Below are 23076 nucleotides of genomic sequence, written 5' to 3' on the forward strand. Positions count from 1 at the left end.
TGAAAAGATCCAGAAAATTCAGAGACGTCTCAGTGCACAAAGGATAAAGTCAGAAACCACTGTGTGATCTTGAAGCCCTCAGGCAGCACTGCCTAAGAAACCATAGTGTCACGAACAGCAGGCTCAGGATTACTTCTCATTACCAATGTCACTTAAGACAGTCTGTTGCTCCCTCAAGAAATGCAGCTTGAAACTGTGTTGCGCTGTGAGGAAGCCAAACATCGACTCAACTCAGATGGACTGCAGGACTGTGGAACTGTGTGCTTTGATCAGGTGAGTCCACATTTCAGCTTGTTTTTTGGAGAAAAAAACAGTTCTCTGTACCAAAGATGAAAATCTTCCAGACTGTTATCTGTGAAAAGTGCAAAACCTGTTATAGTCTGGGGATGCGTCAGTGTCCATGACATGGCTAAGCTGCACTCATGACAGAACCGCTGACTCTGACCCTGAGGATTGTAGACAGACGCATCATCCTTAAACGGACAGATTATTATTCAGGAGGATGATGAAAGATCACGTTCCGCATGGGCTACAACATTATGACTCCACAGACATCCTGCTGCCAGTCCAGATCCATCTCCTATTGAAAATGTATGGCTCACAATGAAGAGGAGTTTTATTTCAGTATGTCTGTGGAGGTTCTCATCCAGGTCATGCAAATCAAAGGAGCTTGGAAAGAAAGCAACTGGACTTCTTTCACCTCTCATCCGAGAAGCTTCTTCAGTTCTACAAAGGTGGAGAGTCCCAGATATTTAAACCCTAGTGGGAGGTGTCCATTAAGAGGGTGACCCACTATTGATCATGTGACTCTTCACATGAGCCAAGGCATGAAAAAGGGTGGGGGTCATTATCAGCACAGGTTTTGGGTCAAACCATTGTTAGACCTTGCCTCATCCTATCATGTGACCTATTGAGGTCAAGAAGGCATGACAGGGTGAGGCAAGATCTGACAATGGTTTCTCACAATGACCAATAATGGATCAGTGACACTCATAAGGGACACTCCCACTAGGGCTTCAAATCCAGGACTGCACCATTTGGTCTCAGAACTGAAGAAGCTTCTCAGATGAGAAGTAAGTCCAGCCCCTTTTCTTTCCAAGCTCCTTGGATTTATATCAGAGTGCAGAACATTTCCATCTGGAAAGACTACAACCTCCTCAGATCAGAAGGTGAGGAGAAGTGAGGCTGAGCCAACCGTCGATGGTTTTTACAAGGGCGAATTATCTATTTATTTGCCCATGAGTAAGTTTGCTAATAATGTTGGTTGAAGCTAACAGAAGCAGTCAACAGAAAAATAATAGTGTTGTTTTAACTTCACCCTCTTCAGAGTGCGCAAAATGTAGCAGCGATTCATTTATTAAACTCATAACAGAAGAAAGAACAGCAGTAGTCTGTGTTCAGAAAAAACAAAATCATTTTATTTAAATAAAAAAATCCACAATGGTGGAAACAAAGAGAAACTGGCTTCTTCTTCCACTATAAGCGTGTTTACAGGCCGTTCAGTGTTTATGTCTCACACACTCGACCAAACAACAAACAAGTTAAAAACAAAAATGTTTTTTCCAGCAACCATAAAAAATCTCAGACGTAAAGTTAAGTGTTTTGTGCGATTTGGCACATCTCAAATAAATAAATATATAAAGGAATAATCCAAAAAGTAGCTTCATTAATACTGAAACACACAAGAAAAGAAGGTCAAACATTCCCTCCAAACAAAACTCATATTTCTGTGCCATGTGTGACATCAATGGGAAATGTTTTTCATGCAGTTTCCACATAGCCAGTGGATCTTCTTCTCCGTCTACGACCTCCTCGCTGAGGTAACAGTCTGCGCCTTCTCCTCCAGTGTGCAATTTGTTCGTCCATGTTTGGACTTCTGTATTTTAAATGTGCAAATCAGTACGTGCATGATTACACTGCTCCACCCATCAAAGAGTCTGCACATGCGCGAATATATCGCCTATCATCGGTAGTTGGACTGACGATTGTCGGAAAAGTTTTACATATCGCCCAAACTTATGTTGCAGCCATCAAATCCTAAATGTAAATATATTTACTAATGTGGACCCTGATGTTTATCTGCTTAACTAAAGATTAGCTATTATTGTTGGGTCTTTGCCTCACAATATAAAGTGTCTTGAGGTAACTGTAAAAAGTGTAAAGTGTGCGTGTTAGTCCCTATAGGGAAATAATTCCTCTGCATTTAACCCATTCACCCAGTGAAGCAGTGGGCAGCCACCAATGCAGCGCCTGGGGAGCAGTGTGTAGGGACGGTACCTTGCTCAGGGGTACCTCAGGGTAGCCGTTCAGTGGAGTCGAACCCCCGACCTTCCGATCATGGGGCCACCACTCTACCTACTGAGCTATCCCTGCCCAACTGTTGTTGTGATTTGGCGCCGTATAAATAAAACTGAATTGAATGCTTGAGGAAAGTTGTTGTGAGCATACACACCAGCTAGAAAGTCCCTTTGTATAAAGGTGAACAGTCTTAATCATTTTTAGATATTTTTTTTAAATAATAAACTTATGTTTTGTTTTTTTTACCTCTGTAGAAGAGTTTCCATAAATATACTCCAAGACCCACAATGGCAGCGATGGCCAGGACAGCCAGGATCACCGAGGCCTCAGCTGGGAAAGTGTACGGCTCTGTGAGACCAAGAACAGAACAAGGTTTACATGGACACCATTATTCTGATCCAAAATAAAGAGTCAGTCTCTAACAGGTCTGCTGAGTGTTTCACAGGTCAAAGAATGAAGTCAGCAGGATGGATTTCTTCTACATCAGTTAGAAAACACCTCCACCCAAACTGAAAGAGCAGTGAAGACACCATCAGTCTGAATAACTCACGTTCCAGGAAACTATCAAAGTCATATCAAGGCTCAGGGCTAAAGCAGAAAGTGGTCAAATCCTTATTAGTCACACTATAACATGTGTTATGTGTTTGTACAATAAATTTTAATTTGAGATCCTGAAATGCTGCAAACATAAAACTACAGACTGTAAAAAACAATCGCGTTTTAATAAAGTTTAAACTCTACTTTTACTTTCATTACATGTTATCCTGTTTTAACAAACAGTTCCTGCTCTCCTGCTCCAATCACTGACTGACTCTCTGGAAAAGACAAACAATCCTCTGCTCCATGAATGAGTCTGACCTTCAAATCATCTCCATCAGGCTGTTTCTGAGCACCATGAGTTCCCTGTCAAATAAAGACATCAGCTTTAATGTTCAGACAAACTGACCTTTGACCTGCAGCTGAACATCTGTCAGTCTGGGTTCTTCTCCCCTCACTCTGATGGTGCAGGTGTAGTTGCCGCTGTCAAAGATGTGGGGTTTCCTCAGAGTGAGGCTGAAGTCTCCAGTCTGCAGAGCGTCAGTCTTCATGGATGTTCGGTCTCTGTAACGCTGGTTTTGATCTGTCAGCTCGTCCTCTTCCTGCTGACGCTGGTGGACGGTTGGAGGATTGAGGTCGTAGCGGCTCCACACCCCTGTGGTGGGTCCAGATACAAACGGGATGTGACAGGGCAGCAGGGCTGACTCCGCCCCCTCGTACACCTCCATGGTGAAGACTTGGTGGGACACTGAGGACACAGAGACACATGAATCAGCTGTGTGCAGAGACGCCAAAAGGACAGACAGTCTGTACTTAAGTCAAAGTACAGATACGTGTGTTAAGAATACTCCAGTAAAAGTTGAAGTACTGATTTAACTTCTACAGTACAGGCTCTGAAATGTACTCAAAGTAACTCTTTGATTGGTACATGAGAAACCTTTTCTGCATACAGTAAACTGTATTGATGATGTCTTTATACTAGATGGTTGGCAGTTGGTATAAAGGTTGAATCCAGTGAATGAATCGAAGTGTCATCTCTGCTACACTTGATGTGAGTGAACTCTGACCCTGAACAGCACAGCTGCTGTGCAGCAGTCACACACTGTTCTTTACTGTAAACTAATCACAGAAAGGTGAGCTAACCTGTTTATCCTGCAGTCATTTCTTGGTGAGGTACCTCAGCTTATTTACTGGATACTTCACAATATGAAAAAACAAATTTCCTTCATATACAGATTTAATATCTGATTTCACAACTGAAAACTAAAATTTACATTTAAAGAGCAGAATAGAGGAGAAAAGAAGAGAGCAGAACACAACAGAATACAACAGAAAAGATTGAACTAAAACAATCGAACAAAATGGCAAGAAAAGAATAGAAGAAAATAGAACACAACATAATACAACAGAACACAATTCAACACTAAAGATCACAATAGAAAAAAACCCAAATAGGACAGAATATAACAGAATAAGATAGAAAAGAATAGAATAGAATGTAAGAGAAGATAATAAAGTAGAGTTGAGTAGAATAGAATAGAGAGCCATTATGATCTGTTTTAATAATAATAATGATAATGATGGATTGGATTTATATAGTGCTTTTCAAGGCACCCAAAGCGCTTTACAATGCCACTATTCATTCACTCTCACATTCACACACTGGTGGAGGCAAGCTACGGTTGTAGCCACAGCTGCCCTGGGCCACAGCGTCAGAACCTGATGTTAACAGTTTGGATGTTGGGTTAGAGTCTCTAACGTCTGATAATCGTCTGTTTCCTGTTGCTGTCTTTGGAGTCTCTGTAAGTCAGACCTTTCTGTGCTGCTCACACCTGAAGCTGTTTGGACCTCCTGCTTTAGTTCTTATGAATGTGAGGACATTTATGAACAGTGAGGCTGAACTCAGTCTGTAGATAAACAGCAGAGTGGAGGTTTGTCCTCGATGAAGACTGAAGCTGTTCACACAGGCTGATGATAGCTGAGCCTGAACATCTGTGTAAACAGCTACAACAAAGGTTAAACGGTCAACAGTCTTTCTTGGTGTGTTACTGACCTTTGACCTGCAGCTCTACTTCTGTCAGTGTCCGTTCATTTCCAAATGCAGTGATGGTGCAGGTGTAGGTGCCACTGTCAGAGGTGATGGGGTTCCTCAGAGTGAGGCTGAAGTCTCCGGTCCTCAGAGAGTCCGTCTTCATGGACGTTCTTCTCCTGTAACGCTGGTTTTGGGCTCTCAGTTCATCTCCTGCCAGGTTACGCTGGTGGACGACTGGAAGACTGAGGTCGTGGCGAGTCCACACCAAAGTGGGGTCAAGAGGCACAGAAGTGTCCTTGCAGAGCAGCAGGACAGACTCCACCCCCTCATACACCTCCAGAGCCGAGGCATGCTGGGAAACTGAGGACACAGAGACAGAAACATGAATCAGCTGTGTGTGAGTCTAAACCTGAACTCTGCATCAGTTCACTCTGAGTTTAGAGTCCACATTTTTTGCTTGCAAATAAACAGATCTGGCCAATCAGATCACTGCATTTGGCAGAAAACTCATAGCTCAAAATGTGTACTGAACATCCATCCATCTATTCTCTTCCACTTATCCAGTTCAGAGTCACGGGGGAGCTGGAGTCTATCTCAGCTATCGTAGTGTGGACCATGGACAGGTCAGCAGTCTCAGTAAAAAACAGAAAGAGAGACAACCATTCACACCTATGGAGATTTAGAAAGATCCAATAACCCAGCCACACTGACTGCATGTCTCTGGACTGTGGGAGGAGACCAGAGTACTCGGAGAGAACCCACACAAACATGTGGAGAACATGCAAACTCCATGAGGATACATTTTCATAAAATCACAGAGCTTTCAGTTTGTTTATATGTTACAAGAAAAATGTGAAAATCTGAAAAGAAAAAGTTGTTTTAGTTTTAGTTCTCCTTAAAAATCCAGATGTTGTTGTGAACGCTACACCTCTTCTTCTCTTTCATTCAGTCAGAGGATGATCTTTGTATTAAGGTGGAGTATAAATGATTATGTTCACTGATGGTTAGTGACAAATGCAGTCGCATGGCAGGATGCTGTAAACGGACCAAACTTCAGTCAGGAGAACCACTGAGATAATCCATCCGCAATACGAGGTTAGTCATTCATATACTGCTGCATGGGCTGTAGTTACAGCCTAAGGTTTTTAAAACTGAGCTTTAAAATGAACAGTGGTGATAACAACCGAGAGAGGCCGACAGTGATCACGGACCTTTTTTAGGGGCTTGTTCAGATTAAATGGAAGAAGATTCAAAGCATTAAAAGATGTTAAAAACACAACAGCCTTAATAAACTCAGAGTCGTTTGGACCCAGAAGCAGGTTTCACCAGGTCATCACTTAAAGATTGGATATCCCACCTGCTGTGAATGTTTTAATGCAGTACAGTTGTTACTAATGTCACTCGTCACATCCTGTTTATGACAGTTAAAATAAATAACATTCATATCAGAAATAAAATTGTCTCGTGTAAACTGGTTGTGGTGTTAAATAGGCCTTTACTACTGTACTTTAATGTGGGTCAAGAGCCATATATTTTATGAGGTGGTACTCATTGTGAAAAGTCTGAGAACCGCTGCTATAAACTGTTTGTGTTCAATAAAGGTTAAAGACACTGAGGCTCTGACAGTAAAAGTCCTGAAAGTGTTCTTAAAGCTGTGAAATGGAGCCGCAAACACTTGGAACAGATCCGGTTGTTTCCACCTCGTTTGTTCCTGATCTGTTTGTGATTCATGTGGCTTGTTGTGACCTGATAAACTCTGTGTTCTTTATTTAAAATGTCTGAAATATCTCACATCTGTAGACAGATCCATCAGAGCTCACAGGTTTATTATAACGTGTTTCTTTTAACAATAAGACTTGACATTAATCACAGAGTTGGGACAGTTACTGTGACTGAACCATGAACAGTATGAACAGTGACTCATTAAACATGTCTGCTGCAGCTGTCACAGAGTCGTCTATCAGTGATACTCAGATTACATCAGATTAGAAACGTGTCTAATCTCTGTCTCAGATTTTCTCTAAATGAGATTCATTTTTATCCAGTAATGGCAGAAATAATGACATCACCTCACAGCTCAGCAGGACATCAAATATTAACTGAACAATTATTAAAAAAACTGCAGCAAAAAGATGTTTTTTAAATAAAACTTTGAATCTTTCAAGACGTTCAGTTTTAGATCTTTATTTAAACTCTACTGAACGAACTAGTTGAACCAGTCAGGCAGGAATTCATGTTTGTTTCATGTAATGAAGAAACACAGACACTGTTGGATTTTTAGGATTTAGTCTGTCAGCAGTTCTCCAAACATGTTTAGCTGCTCATCTGAGCATCGCTCTTATTTCACAGCGTTCACACCGTCGTGCACAACTACAGCTTCTAAGAGTTTTATCTCAAAACATGATTTCTGTATTTAACACATCACTGAGACCCTTTGTGACACACAATACACACTGATATATTTATGCATTTATAAGGTTATTATAACCAAGCTGTAATCAACACTGTGTTCATGTTCTGTCTTCAGGTGGGCCTGTGATCAGTTTTATAGCTGCAGCATTTAGAGATGAAAACATGCAGAAATCAGAAGAACGTCCACCGTCACACAGCACGAGTTCAAACAGTCACACAGAAAGAATCAACTTGTCTTCTGCAAACACCACCGAGTTCTTATTAAACATGGATGAAACCCTGTAGCCCTTTAAAATAGCCACACCCACAGCAGATAATAATAATATAATAATGTTATAATATTTTAAGGACAAACAAAGAGACTAAAATGTCACATTAGTGCTTTTATTATTATTTTATTAGATTCTTATTAACTGGTTTTATCCCAAAGTCAACACAAAACAAGCGTAAACATGAATCAAATCCTTATAAACGTGTAAACTGTGTCATTATGTTACTGAAGAAAGCTTCTTTACCTCCATCACAGTGACAGGAGAACATCCACCCAGCCCACAGACACCGTCTAAATCTGTGTTCATGCAAACAAACTGCTTCACCTTCTGTCTGAAGCCTCTGATAGAAGCTCTGGCACCATTAAACCTGTTTCCATGGAGCAGCAGGATCATGTTCCTGGACAGCAGCACAGCTGCTTGGACGTCCTCCACCTGCTGCAGGCTGACGTGGTTGGATTTGCCTGCTTACATATAAGAAGATTACATCAGACAGTCTTGCAGAAATGGACATGAACACATATCAGGAGTAACTTAAAGTTTTATTGGAGGATGTTGCAGCTGGATGGTGTAGTGGTTCGGGAGTCACAAGTTCGATTCCCACCTGGTATCCAGTAAGGGTCCTGGCTAGACCCCCCATGCTAAAAACCAAGCCCTGGAATGTCCGCAGCTTGGACACAAGAATTTCACTACATGTTGTACTCTGTATAATTGTGTATGTGACAAATAAAGGTTGTTTGTTTGTTTTTGTTTAGTTTGGTGTAAATGTTGAACTTTGTTCTTTCTAAAACCTCCAGTTTGCAGCTGCAGCTGTTAGTGGTCTCAGTCAGAGGAATCAGCACGACGTCTTTATTTAAAAGAAGTTAAACACGAGGTTCTCAGAGGTTCTGCATCACTTTCAGTCATTCTCAGATTTCCTCATAAACATCAGTGATGAGTCAGAACATGTCTGTGCTGACTCAGCAACACTCGTGTGTGTTTGTCACACGTGTAAGATTCATATGAAACAGGCTGACTGAATGTTGTCTGACTTCTGTGTTTATTGTGTTTGTGTGTCTGAGTTTCTCCTGCATACAAAAACATCTGGCAGCACTCAGGAGGTTTTGCTCTCCAATCAAAGGAAAACTGGAATACATTTTTTTAACTAAACGTTGTTAAGTAGTGTTTAATTTCCTCCAGCATAAATCACTCTTTAGCCATTAGCTCAACAATCAGCGCACAAAGATCTGTTTCAGCAGGAAAACCCTGAATGTGGCTGATTTACAATGAGGAGGACAGGACACTTATTTCCTGGGACTAGTGAGCCAACAACAGGGCAGGGCGATATGGCCAAAAACATTTATCACGATATATATTTGAAAATTTGCGATAACGATATAACTGACGATATAATTGATGCGAGACAAAACTCCACAACTTTATTAGTGCAAAAAACCCATCAATATATTTTCACTTAAACAAGCAGCTGTTTTTCTGTGCATTAAAGTTATATAAAAATGTAACAGTGCAAATGCAAATGCTGACAGTTTAACCAAAAGGCATTTCCAGTGGAAACGGGCCGACATGTCCTGAGCATAACCATGTATAATATCCACAAAACTAAAATGGAGGTTTTACACACACAATGCGGTAAAGTTATGTTAAAGCACAGTACCTATTACTCCGCGAGGCTCCTGACTACGGTAGCCGTAATGCTCCGACAATCCATCAAGCGTAGCTTACCTGAGTCGTCCTAAAACATTTCTAACAGATTTTTGAGCGCTGGCTTTTTCCACCATGTGCGTATGAAAACAAAGGCTCTGCGTGTGCGCGTTTTACACATATTCTATCGCGATATCTCATTTTCTTATCATTGCCTAACATTATACCGGTACTACCGTGAACGGTATGACGGTATGATATGGCCCAGCCCTAGCCAACAAGCAAAGTAAATTCATAAAAATAACAACATGACTCATAACTTACCTGATAGACCTCGTTGTGCCTCCATGATCATCCACCTGCCTCACCTGTTGTATTCTGCAACACAACATGTGTAATTTCACTGATAAAGATCATTATATTGACATTTATCCTTCAGATCAACATCCAGACTCTCCTCGGTTATTTAACTGTTTTCAATTTATTTAACAGGACTTCAGCAAACTGATCTACAAACATAAAACACTTCAGGCAGAGTGATGACACATTCATAGGATGAGGATGCTGACACACTTCCATAGATTTCCGTCCAATAACACAACAAGAACTGTGGAAAACATCACTTCAGAATCTCATTTAAACAGTTTCACCTGTATTAAACAGCTAGCTGTAGTTATCTGGCTCTGTTTCAATAACTGCTAATAATTCAACAATCTGCCAATAACAGGCTGTAATAAGTAAAAATGTCTCTGAAACATTAATTAAATAAGGCCCATTTTAATCTAATAGATGTCTCTGCAGTTTTTAATCTGGAGATACAAAGTTCATTGAAAACAAAGCGAGCTAAGTTAGCTTAACTAAGTTATCATTCTTTCCTGTTTACAGGACACATATGTGGCTGTCTACGGGTGCTGCCCCCGGTACCTGTAACATTAGCTTAACTTTATGTGCAATTATTCCTGGAGGGGTGAAAAACTCCTGTGAGTTCAGTCCTGGAGTAAAGTCAGCACCAGGACAGAAAACTGAACCACTTCACCTGCTAGACTCAAATAAATCCTGTCCATGAGGTCTTTTTTAAACTTTTAACTCTTTAATTCTTCTCTCTATATTAGCTAATAGGCTGTTAGCTAATATGCTGTAAGCTAATGTGCTGTAAGCTAATATGCTGTAAGCTAATGTGCTGTTAGCTAATGTGCTGTAAGCTAATGTGCTGTTAGCTAATGTGCTGTTAGCTAATATGCTGTAAGCTAATGTGCTGTAAGCTAATGTGCTGTAAGCTAATATGCTGTTAGCTAATGTGCTGTAAGCTAATGTGCTGTAAGCTAATATGCTGTAAGCTAATGTGCTGTAAGCTAATGTGCTGTTAGCTAATGTGCTGTTAGCTAATATGCTGTAAGCTAACTGGTTCAGTCTCACATTTCTAAATAAAATAATGATCAGCTTCATTGTCTCCTCCCAGTCTGATGTTACTGAACAGCAAACATGAGTTAACCTGATAGCACAGTTTACTGACCTGTTTGAGTCCACAGAGCTTCTGTGAAGTCTGATCGTGGTCAGAAATAAAATGAGTGGATCCTCTGTGCGTCTGCAGTGAGTCTGATGGATCTGAAGGAGAGCTGATCCTGTGGAATCAGGGACTCCGTGGATCTGCTGACTGAGGATGGATCCACCCTGGAGTCTGTTACTATCTGGGAATCATCCACAGCCTGGTGCCTTTGACTTATCTAAAAAAATATTTGTTTCTTTGTTTGTTTTTTAATTAGAGCTGGGCGATATGAGATTTTTTCATATCACGATATGTTTTTTTCATTTCAGGCGATAACGATATATATCACGATATAAGCCAAATAACTATATTTGTAAGATTTAAATGTGCCGTTGCTCACAAGTAAAATGTGAAATAATCAGCAGCTTGTTTTTATTTAAATATTTATTTCCCATAATAAGTTCAACAGGGTAGATGTACTTAAGGAACATGAGACTTTTTCAGATAAATAAAGGCAAATATTGCAAACTACACAAAAGGCAGCCGCTAAAGCGTTTAAGTTTCAAAATAGAACAAACGAAACAGACTAAATTGTCAATTCCACTTAGAAACAAAATATTAATTCTAAAAATAAATCTTAGTTTGTTTTACAGAAGAACAGACAAAACTGACTAACTTTTGTCAATATCAAATAAACTGAGAACTAAAAGGAAATTCTCAATCTCTCCTTGTTGTATAGCTGAGCTTTTCAAACAGTTTTAACAGTTACTTTAGTCTGACAAAAGCCGAATGACGAATTAGCGCTTCCAGTCAGAGACTGAGGCTACGTCCACACGTACACGGGTATTTTTGAAAACTGAGATTTTCCGTTTTCGTTTTAAAAAATAATCCCGTCCACACATAAAGGCAGAAATGAAGGAAAACGCTGCTATGAACATGCCAAAGCAGCAGGTGGCGCTAGATTCCTAACCGTGCAGAAATGTTGGCCAATCAGAAGTCTAGAAGCCTCGTGGGAAAAAGTAAACAAAGCTGGGGCATAGAAGCAGAACCGAGTCGTATGTGTGGAGGGACAGTAACTGTGTGTATATGTAAGCATTTAAACACTGCAGAGAGTAGAATTAACAGTATTGTAGAAATTCATTTCACCGAAACAATAACGTGGCGCACAGTGTGACGCATGCACCAGTTTATTGTATTTCCAGACTTGCTTTCGGCACAATTTACAGTGCACGCTACTCTGTTTTTTGTCAGACATGAAATAGCCGAAATACCTTCACACTACGGAACTTCTATGGCTCTTCCGTTCGACAATCTCTCCGGCATTGGAACCATCATCAGTTTTCTCTTCGGTCACGCTCGGTTGATTTTTCTAGTCGGCACACTCATTTCCTCCATTACCCGCTGGCTGCTTCCCAAACAAACACATGTGCGGCTTGGCACTTGTGCTGTACGTAACAAGTCACGCGACGTGACGCTGCAGCTGTGATTGGTTCGGCTCTGCGCTACTTCAGTTGGATTGGCTGACCTTTTTTTTTTTTTTTTTTTTTAAGAGGACAAGAGCGGCGAGGTCTATCGCGATAGCTTAATTTCTCTATCGAGTAAAAGTTATATCGCGATACATATCGTTATCGTTTTATCGCCCAGCTCTATTTTTAATTAAATCAAATCTTGTTGGATTGATTCACGGCTTAAATGAGGATGAGGAATGAAGAAAATAACCAGAATTTTAGAAGCTCTTAATATAGTGAGCAGTCACTATGCAGGCAGCAGATATTAAAAATATTTATGATTTTTTTTATGTATGTATGTAATAGATGTTAATGTTATTAAAATCCCACACTACAAGATTTAAATGATGTTTTGTGTAGACTTGGACTTTAATCAAATATTTACTGCATGCAGCCTACATACATACTGTGCATGCATACATGTATGTTTCCTCCACACATTCATACTCTGATGGATGCAACAGAGTATGTATGTGTGAAGCTGCCCCCCACCAACAACCTTTTCACCTGTGCAAGTTCTTGTTGTTTTATCAGTGCGGACTGCAGAGTGTTTTTCTGCTTTAAAGCTTGTAAAAATCACCTTCTGTTGGTTTTGTTAGAAGAGATAATGACATAATAAATGGTTTAAAGTGTTTTTGTTGACTCCATTTACATATTGGAGGTTGTTCCATCCCTCACTGAAGAGGTTTGTGCCTCCCTGAGTCAGTGTCTGACGTCACACTGTCAGCTTTCATCAGTGTTTTCAGATTCAGCCCTGAGAATTCAGACTGAACCTTCATGATGATTCAGATGAAGATGAAACTTTTAGTCAGTGTTTCTTTGCTGTCTGTGTCATAATTACCTCATAGTTACTCCTCATCCTCCTCATGTTGTTCTTCACACTCTTATCTGTTCTTTATCACAAGATTTTACTTTATAATAACAGCAAATCTTTTTTAAAGGACAATGTTCTGCAGCAGTAAGTATAATAACTGTATAAACTCAGCAATTCTCGTTTTCTCACAGTGACTATTTTCAGCTCTTGTTTTTGTGTTCCTGCAGATCTCAGACCTCCTGGTTCTCTGGAGAACTGAAGCACCAAAGAGTCTCGGCCTTTATCTGCAGGAAACCAGACTGATCATGAAGATCAGCAGGTCAGCTGATCTGTGGACACACACAGCTACTTTAAACCTCAAACTGTGACCAGTGTGTTTAACCCTTTAAATAACTGGATGACGCTGCAGCAGGATTTTGTCTGATTCTTTTCTTTTGTTTCCTGCTTCAGAGAAATTCCCTGAAATATGTAACATGACAAAAATATGATCATCAGATTTTCAATAAAATCTGTTGCAGAATTGAACCTGAGCCCTGCAGCAGCCTTTCAGCTGCTCGACCCACTGAGCTAAACTGGGACACAAGCTTCACATCCTGAGCTGTGTGCATGTTGTCTCTACTTAAACAGATGAGAAGGTCTGTGATTAGACGGAGTTTTTTAAAGCTCGATGTGCACATGTTACATGCACTTCTCTCCACCACCACTAGATGTCCCCACACTCTGTGCTGACTCCAATGATCAGAGCTGCTGAGCCTGTTTGCAGACAGAGGAGGAGCTCCTGGTGATCCGTGTGGCACTAAAAAGCTCTGATAACGTCCATCCAGCAGCTGATAACAGGGACATTTGGTGCCATGTCAGAGCTGCACAGTCAATCATCCGTTTGGCTCTTTAGTTTGAAGAGTTCAAAGCAGCAGCAGAGAATCTAAAGTGTGTCACACAGCACCAAGTTTCCTTTGGTCACATATGAAATGTGAGTCCGAGCTTCAGCTACACAACAACACACACAGCAGCTGATTGTAACATGAGCTCATCTGAAAGGCACCAAGAAGAATCCAGAGATTTGAAAGTTGCTGCTTTGGATTGTTAGTTTGATCTGAATCAGAATCCAGTGTTTGATGGAAATCTCCTCCTGCTGCACTTCAACACATTAAAGAGAGAGAGATGAAAGAAAAGCTGATGATGAGAGCAGAGAGAGGAAGGTGTACTTACCGTGCAGGAGGATCACAAACACCACAAACATCTTCATGTTCCTGTCAAACTCAGAGACTCTTTAAAAGCCCTTCAGGACATCAGCTCACAGCAGCTTCACTTTCCTCTGCTGATCATCTACTGACACTCTCACACTGCTTCACTGTCACAGCTCAGAGTTCAGCTTCACACTTTGTTAAAGCACATCTGTGGAATGAAGTCCGGCCGGCCACAGATCACTTCTGAGGAAAGAGGAGGACGTCGGCTTTCCTCGTAGTTTCACGCCCGAGCGCTCCGGTTGGAGGCGGCTGCTGTGGCCTCACCCTCACACGCACAAAGCTCCGCCTTCAGTCCTGACGCTGAAACATCCACTGTAGCTACAATGATGCAGATGTGACCCTCAGCAGCTGGATTTCCTCTCCATAGATGTGTTTCCATGCAGATCATGGACATAAAGCAGCTCCAGGATGAAGAGTGTGAAAGAACTTCTTCCACTACAGTATTCATTACAGCACTGTGGCACTCCACAAACCCTCACACTGTCTCAATCCCTGTTTCCAGTTTGACTGAGAGAAGGCCTGAAGCTCAGCCAATCACAGGACAGGAAGTGATCAGCTGACACAGTGATTTGAAGCTGTCAGGGTGAGGCTGCTTCATGCAGGTGTGAAACTATGAGGAAGCTGAACGCCTCCTCTTTCCTCAGAAGTGATCTGTGGCAGTCTGCCATCATGTTTGGCTGCTCACACTAAGGCTACGTCCACACGTACTTTGGAAAACTGAGATTTTCTGTTTGTGTTTTTAAAGAAAATCTCGCCAAAAACGCAGTCAAACACGGTCAAGAACATGTCAAATCCACGCCGTGTAGAAATGTTGGCCAATCAGGAGTCTAGAAGCCTGGGAGGGAAAGAGTGAGCAGGTTTGATGCAAACCTGAAGTACTTCTGAAAAGTGTTTGTGTTTTTAAGTGCCTTCATCAAATGTTAATGACCAAAATCAGTACTCTGGCTGCTGTAGACTCACAACTTAGGAATGAACAAATACACACAACATGCATAAATTTAAATTAAATACAAATTAAATTCATTAAAAACCGACAACGACGTGGCGTCTGGATTTAGGTTGTGAGAGCGTCTGTGTTGACTCTGTTCACTCTGACGTCTTTGTAAATGGAGGGACAGTAACTGTGTGTGTACATGTACGTGTGTAAAACTGCAGATAGATTAACAGCAACAGTATTTTGTGTTTATCCACCATTGTAGAAATTCATCTCATGTAAACAACATGAGATACACAGCGCCACGTCAAAAAAGGCGCACACCTTTGACGTTGCGTGACTAAATCTCTGTTTTCCTCGTCAACACGTAAAAGCACAAACTGAGTTTTAAAAATCTCGGTTTTCAGTGATCGAAAACGGCGTTTACGTGTGGACGAAAGGTGCAAACACAGAAAAATCTGTGTTTTCAAAAATACCCGAGTACGTGTGGACGCAGCCTAAATGTGAGCTCACTGAAAGCTGACAGTCTCACAACTACACGTGCACAGGTGTGTATCAGGTGACTCATGGAGGTGTATTTAATGTTTGGATGAACATGTTTGTACATCTTAGTTTGTGCCTGTTAAACACATCATACACAGCTGTAACCCTCAGGAGGCAAAACTCATCCAGGTCAGTACTCTAATGTTACATTATTACTGTATATTGATTACATAGTTTCATAGTAACTGATGACAGTTCTAACAGCTAACTCATTTATCAGGCAGAGATAGCTCAGTAGGTAGAGTGGTGGCCCATGATCGGAAGATCAGGGGTTCGATTCCCCTGAACAGCTCCCCTCAGGTACCCCTGATCAAGGTCCCGTCCCTACACGCTGCTCCCCGGGCGCCCAATGGCTGCCCACTGCTTCACTGAGTGAGTGGGTTAAATGCAGAGAGGAGTTTACCCACAGGGATCAATAAAGTTTACATTATTATTTACATAACGTGAGGAATAAAACTCTCCTCTTGAGTTTGGCAGTAAGTACTTAAGTACAATTTTAAGGTATCTGTACTTTACCTGAGAACTACTTTTTACTCCCTACAATTTTAAACACATATCTGAACTTTCTACTTCTTACATGTGTTGTGATTTTCCCAAGTGCATCATTACTGCTTTTGCTGTAATGGTCATATTTTATTAGAAGTTTATTAGGAGTTTTTATTCTGAGATATTAGAATCAGAACAGAAAAGAAAAAGAAAGAAATTAGTGAGGAAGTTTACAGAAGGAGAGGGAGAGAGAAAACACTGAGGATCTGCTCCAAACCTGCCTAAATAAACAAAAACCCAACAAAGACCTCCTCACCCCCAAGCAGGGGCCTGACAGAGCCAGGGGGGCCAGGCCCCACCAAGCAGCCATTAGCCAGAACAATCCATAAATACAGTGGGGCAAAAAAGTATTTAGTCAGCCACCGATTGTGCAAGTTCCCCCACCTAAGATGATGACAGAGGTCAGTAATTTGCACCAGAGGTACACTTCAACTGTGAGAGACAGAATGTGAAAAAAAAATCCATGAATCCACATGGTAGGATTTGTAAAGAATTTATTCGTAAATCAGGGTGGAAAATAAGTATTTCCCATCTTCATAAAAACGATCCGTCTTTCCTGCTGTGAGCTTGACAAACTCCAAGTCCAGCTTACACAGAGGAGAAAAAAGTATTAAAATCCATGAAATGAGAAGTGAAGATGATTTGATTTTACATTCTGTCCACTCGGTAGCTGCGTGGCTACAATCACACCTGACAGTATCACCTGGAAAGAAGGCTAAAACATTTCTGTTACCCACTTCCACACCAAAGTTGTCCACACAGTGAAACATTTCCATTTATTTGGAGTATTTACATACAAGTCCATGATTCCCTCATTTTAACTCTGATTGGGGTCCAATCAGACCCTGAGAAACATATTAGGTTTTTAGCTGATGTTCAACTTTCCGAGAGCCTTTTTTCTTATTTTCTCTGTTTGCTGTTTGTTCTGTGTGTTCACATGTCTGCGGTCAGACTGTTTAAACGGGCCTATCAGAGCCCGTTGCCGGGCAGATTATTCACCCTGGAGCTGCAGCTGTGGAACAGCCACAGCAAAAGATGTTTGGTGTGACAGGCGCACCTGCAGACACACAACTATGCAGTGAGTGACCCCCGTGCAGCAACACTTTGGTGCAGTATGAGTTGTGTTAGTTTCACACACACTGCACACACAAATATAATGACCCACACTTCTTGTTCATATATCTCACTCATTCATTTGGACTTTGGTGAAATCCATTAGTTCTACTTGGAGCACATTTAGTGAGCTTTTGTACAACACAGTTAAATTCTGTCTTTGTCACATTTCTTTGTTTTGCTGCTGCTGAAGGCTCCATGTGACTGCTGAGGGCTGCTGGTAGTTCTACACAGGAAGTGCTGATTGGACCAAACCCAGCACAGCCCTCTCATTGGGGGCCCATGTTTGTGTTGTTGTTGGATGATTGTTGGTATTTGTGTTGCCCTCATGTCTCACACTGCTCTGATCAGCCAGTATTTAAGTCCTCTTTGTTTCTTGTGGGTCGGCTCACTTTGATTGTGTTGAGCAGTTAGTTTGGAGTGAAGTTGTTTGACTTTAGTTCTGATCAGCTGACCTCTCTGAGGCCCCGTGTCACTTCCTGTTGGATATTTGTGCATTTCTGGCTAAATAAAAGACACTTTTTCCCAAAATGGCCGCTGTGTTCTCAGGTCTGAGCGGCTCGCTCCATCACACTCGCTCACGCCCCAAAACATGAATGTGATATAAGCGTGCCCTGAAAGCTGAATACAAACATATAGCAGGTCACAGCAGTGTGGAGAATATGAAGATGAGCTCAGACAGTCAAAGATTCTTTTCTATGTTTGTTTTTCAGGAGACGTTTGGTCCCTGCAGGAGTTTGAGGCTCAGACCTGAACAGTTCACCTCCTACCTCACGCACAGCGTGGGCTTCAGCTCACACACACCTGTACAGGTACACAGCACACAGCCACAGTGAGGAGCCCGGGACCTCTGATTGGTCCACAGCTCTTTCCACTTCATATTCATGATGTTTGTGATGTTGCTGGTTTGTTCACGTGTGTTTTTTCTGCAGATGATCCAAACTGATTTAGTTGTGTGATAAATTTACAGGATGTGTTGTTGCTGTTGAAGGAAGCTGGAAGTCCTTAAAATGTGCTCTGATGTTAACAAACTGTCCCTTAATATGAAGAAAACCACATTTATGATTTCTATACATCAAAAAGAAACTGAAGGAAAATGTGAAACATTCAAACTGAAAGAGTTTATTTATTTCAGCTGCTGTGATTGATCACAGGTTACCATGGAAACATCAAAGTGGTTATTGAGTGAGTATCAAACAGAGGATGTATTAAGCTATAAGGCCTGCAGATCATTTACTGCTCTACTTCCTCACATGTGCGACTGTGTGGAGCTGTGGGGCCGGACTTTAAAACTACAAAAAGATCAGTACAGGTTATTAACGAGGCCGGGTTCTCTGATCACAGCGATCCTCTGTTTCTAAAGTCCCACGTGATCACATTTATGATGTGGTTTCTTTTCACATCATGCAAATAAAGTTTAAAGTCTCTGTGTCTCCAGACTGTGTCCACAGTGTTTCAGTGCAGCAGAGTGAATCTGATTTGCTGGCAGCTTTTTGTCCTTTCACTGAACAAAAGGCTCCAACAGAGATGAAATGAAGATGTGTTTCTATCGTTGCTTCATGATGGAATAATGCTGACATCAATATAAAAATGGGACTTTTGGTTGTCAGTGATATTTGTGAGGCTCACATGTGTGAATGTTGTCGTTTGGAGGCTCGGGCAGCTTTAATGAGAAGAATGGAGGCCAGGCATATATCAGCACTGCTGCTGCCTGAGCCTGTTCACTCCCTGCTTGGTGTCCACACTGTGGAACACTTTGGTTCTCAGCACGTTTCTCCAAGTCCAACAAACCTCTGTGGACGGCCTTAAATGTACCCGCAGTTCTCTGGATGTTCAGAGCTGAGAGTGTAGAGCAGATCAAACATCACACCAACATCTGTGGCGCTCACCCAGACCCTCAGACATCTGCTCCCTCCAACCGGACAGCTGCAACTGACTGTCTGCTCCTCCATCATCCCTCTGATACAGAACTCCCCACAAGCTCTGCTGTATGAAGGAAACTATGGACACTATGGAAACAGTGTGACGTAAATCAGAAAGAATATCTCAGAGAATATCACTGAACAAACATAATAACACAGAAACAGTAAAATAATCCCTGTAATACCAGATAATGTCCAGTTTAATCAAACATTACTATCAGACAGTAAAGAGGTAAAAACACTGCTCACATCTGGAGCTTCAAAGCAGCTGTTCAGATAAACAGTATGTTCATATGGACCTCCCCTATTCTATTCTATTCTATTCTATTCTATTCTGTTCTGTGCTCAGTAACATCGAGCTGTCAGGACTGTCATCATCAGACGGATCAAACTGGCACTTGATGTCTGTGAAGGATCATTGGCTGTATGTCTGTCTCTCAGTCCTCCAGGACATGGTAGACTAAGGAGCTTGGAGTCACAAAATCTCACAGCTTGGCTCTTGTGATTAAGCAGAGGATCAAAAGGGGGTACACGGCCCTCTTAGGGACCCTATTTAGAGCTTAAATATCTGGGCCTTTCTCCACCAATTGCTCTCAGAACTGAAGGTTCTCGATGAAACGTCTTCAGGAAACTTAAGTAAGTCCAGTGGCTTTTCATTTCAAGCTCCTCAGACTAATATAGGCTGTAGTTTTTCTTCCATGGAGCTGGAATTTATTTGATGCTGTTTCTCGGCCTCCTCTGCTCTGTGTACGTCTTTCTTCTCACTGACCGTGTATCAGTAACTGTGTGTGAATATGAGGCTGCTGTTGATGCTGGTCTCTGTGGCATTTCCTCTGAGGATATCGGAGTGCTGCAGGATTGAACAAGTACAGTTTGATGATCGTTTTGAGTGAACATGTGACCTTCAGAGCCTGATCAGTCCTGGACGCTTCAGCCCGATCAGTTTTATTTCTGTCTGCTTGTGTCGAGCCCACATCAACTCAGAACTTTAGTTTTTTACAAAGACATTCAGAGCTCTGTCTTCATATTATTCATATTTTTGAGGCCCTTAAAGTAAACATTTGTGCTTTTAAATCATTCTTCCAGCATTTCTGATCAGATCATGTCTTCATCAGAGACGTGAAACTTTCAGAAAAACTCACTGAAGCTTTTTTTAAAAGTTACAAACCAATCACATCTAGTCACGACCACATAAGCACATCGACCCTACAGACCAGATGTGGTTATGATGGATCGATCATAGTGTGAATAAACTACAGCAGTTTGGTGTTGGTGATGTAGAGGAGCAGAAACCAGCGTTTTTGTTCATGTTTCATCTGCTCTGATCGTTCACTGCAGGAAGCTTCACCAAGTGCATTCTGGGTAAACTTTGAAGACTCCTGTCAGCAGATGGGACGGATGAAAGGTCTCCTTTTCACCTCCATCAGATACCAGGATCATCTTCAGCTGTGACTAGGTCATTTTTAAAAATACAATAAAATTAATAATATGAATTTACTGAGTAAGAATGATTTTATAGTTTATATTGAGGTGTGCATCTCTTCATTCAGAGGTCACTGTGATTGGCTGGAGGTTGGAAGATGACAGCAGTGGACAAAGACGCTCTCTTTGCTCGTCAGGCACTCTTCTTGGCTGCAGTGGTTATTATTATATTTACATGCTTCCAGCTCCCGTTTCTGCTCGGTGACAACTCGTACTTTTCGACTCTCCTTTTTCTTCCTCCCTCGCTCACAGACACATAACCTAAACCAAGCTGAAGGACTTTCACTCTCTGCTGTCATCATCAGACGGATCAAACTCTCACCTGGCCTCTGCATCCCTCTGCCCTTTCACTCTCTCCCTTTTCTTTCCGATTGAATACCAAACGTGTCCTGCTATCACAGGGCTGCCCGACACTCACGCCGATGCTTTGGGCGTCTGTTCCTCAGGCCAGCAGGCTGGCCTCTAGACCTGGTCGGGATCTTCCAGACCCTTCTTCAGTTTCTCACCCTTCTCTGTGCTCATGCTTGCTATGCCTTACCTGTGTTAGGATGCCTGGGTCGTTGACCCAGAGGTTTGAGTTTATTATAATATTTATCTTTTCTAGTCTTTGGTTTCTTTGTTAGAGTTCTTTCTTATGGTTTATGTCTCTGTGTAATCCTTAGTTGCTGTCTCCCCTGTCGGCTATATCCCCGTGTCCAGTCAGTGTCTGTCCTGGTCCCACGTTTCTGTTCCCTCTGTTGCAGTGCCTGCCTGTGAGTCTGTAAGTTCAGTCTGTGTTATGTTTCCTGTTTTACTTTGAAAGTCCGTGTCTCATATAAATGCGTCTGGTTTTGCTTCCTTTGTCTTGTTAGGCCTGATTTGCCCCAGCTGTGTTTCCCTCCTGTTACCCATTCCCTGGTTGCTCCTCTGTGTATTTGAGCCCTGTGTTTCTGTGTCCGGGTCGTGATCTACCGTTTTCTATGCTGTGTTCTGTCTGCTCGCCTGAGTTTATTTGGAGTCTCAGTTTTGTTACCTTTCTGAGTTCAGCATTGAAGCTGTTTTGAGTTTACATTGTGCCTCCGAGCGTCTGCACTTTGGGTCCACCATTGCTGCCTGCACACAGCCTTCACATAACAACCTGTGCCATGCATCAGCTTTAACGCTCATGTTCTTTTCCCTGTAGACCAGAACTCTGCTGTGGTGACATCACTTTCTCTCTTTGGGGTCCTGCTCTAATCCTCGTCACAGCTGGGTTCAGTTCTGCTGAGACGGGCCATCGGAGTCCAACCACCAAACATCTGTCTATATTCTGCTCATCAATAACTCTTTGTCTTCATTCTTTCTATTGATCTGTCCTTACTGAAACGACTCCACCCTGATGACTCCACCTGTGGCTCAGCAGGTAGAGCGGGTCGTCTTTGCTGACTCCTCCCACTGGCGTGTCAGTCTCGTACCAGAAGAAGCTTTGAAAACAAAAATTAAAAAATGTTGAGCAACAAGTGTCACAGCTTTTTGAATGTATCAACTTCTTTAAAACATTTGGGCAGCCGTCGAGCTTTAAGTTGCATTTAGTCGACACAAAGTTCCCACAGTGACAAACATGAGGTCGATGACCCCCTACGAGCAAACACTTAACTTAATCATTCAGACTTTTAAGTTAGTTTAACTGGTTTACTTCTCTTCATAATGTTTAATGAATCTTAATGTTTCTGAGCTCCAGTTGGCACAGCTCTCTCTTCTTCTATTCACAATATGAGCTCAGATTGTTCCAGTCACTGCTCTTCTCTCACAGTGGGTGAACCTGACAGTGTTACAGTCGTCGCCCACAAACTAAACACACAAGAATCTGTTTCAGACAAACACTTTAGTAACACACACACACACACACACACACACACACACACACACACACACACACACACACATCCCTGTACCCTGTAACATTTCATGAAGTGATGGCAGTGAACATTTCTGAATCCCAACCATAAGACAACAAAGTAAACACAGTGATGACATCAGAAGGTCCACACAGACTGACGTGTCTCCTGTACATGTTCCATGTTTGATACTGATCACTGATGTTTAATGACTCACGTGACGCTCTGACAGGAACAAAGAATGTAGAAAAACCTTTAATGAAACCTGAGGAACAGTGAATCCACTGATGACTGACACTGTCACGGCGGGGTGCGCCGATAAGTTTAGTTTACAGGACCCAGAAGCAGACACTTCTGGAGTTGATGACTGAACAGAAGATGATCCTTTATTTAGATGTTGGCACATGAAACAGCATGAAGCTATGAAAACTAAGGA

General features: G+C 41.8%; 2 protein-coding genes across 2 annotated transcripts in view; one reads left to right on the top strand and one right to left on the bottom strand.

Annotated features, from left to right (window-relative positions):
* Positions 1 to 14333, bottom strand: part of LOC146634204 (uncharacterized) — a 62593-nt gene extending 48260 nt beyond the window's left edge. Inside the window, exons 1-3 of the mRNA XM_085375510.1 lie at positions 14207 to 14333; positions 4889 to 5227; positions 3245 to 3583 (exon numbers count right to left, since the gene is read on the bottom strand). Of these exons, the coding sequence (XP_085231636.1) occupies positions 3245 to 3583; positions 4889 to 5227; positions 14207 to 14243 (715 nt within the window). The 5' untranslated portion in view covers positions 14244 to 14333. The remainder of the gene's footprint in view (positions 1 to 3244; positions 3584 to 4888; positions 5228 to 14206) is intronic.
* The window catches only part of LOC146634202 (butyrophilin-like protein 2), a 295376-nt gene that overhangs the window by 132697 nt on the left and 139603 nt on the right, over positions 1 to 23076 (top strand). The gene's annotated exons all lie outside the window — the stretch shown is intronic.

This window comes from Diplotaxodon limnothrissa, linkage group LG3 (genome assembly GCF_057381915.1).
Source record: "Diplotaxodon limnothrissa isolate DT_005_m linkage group LG3, D_limnothrissa_male_GT1.1, whole genome shotgun sequence".
Classification (NCBI taxonomy): domain Eukaryota; kingdom Metazoa; phylum Chordata; class Actinopteri; order Cichliformes; family Cichlidae; genus Diplotaxodon; species Diplotaxodon limnothrissa.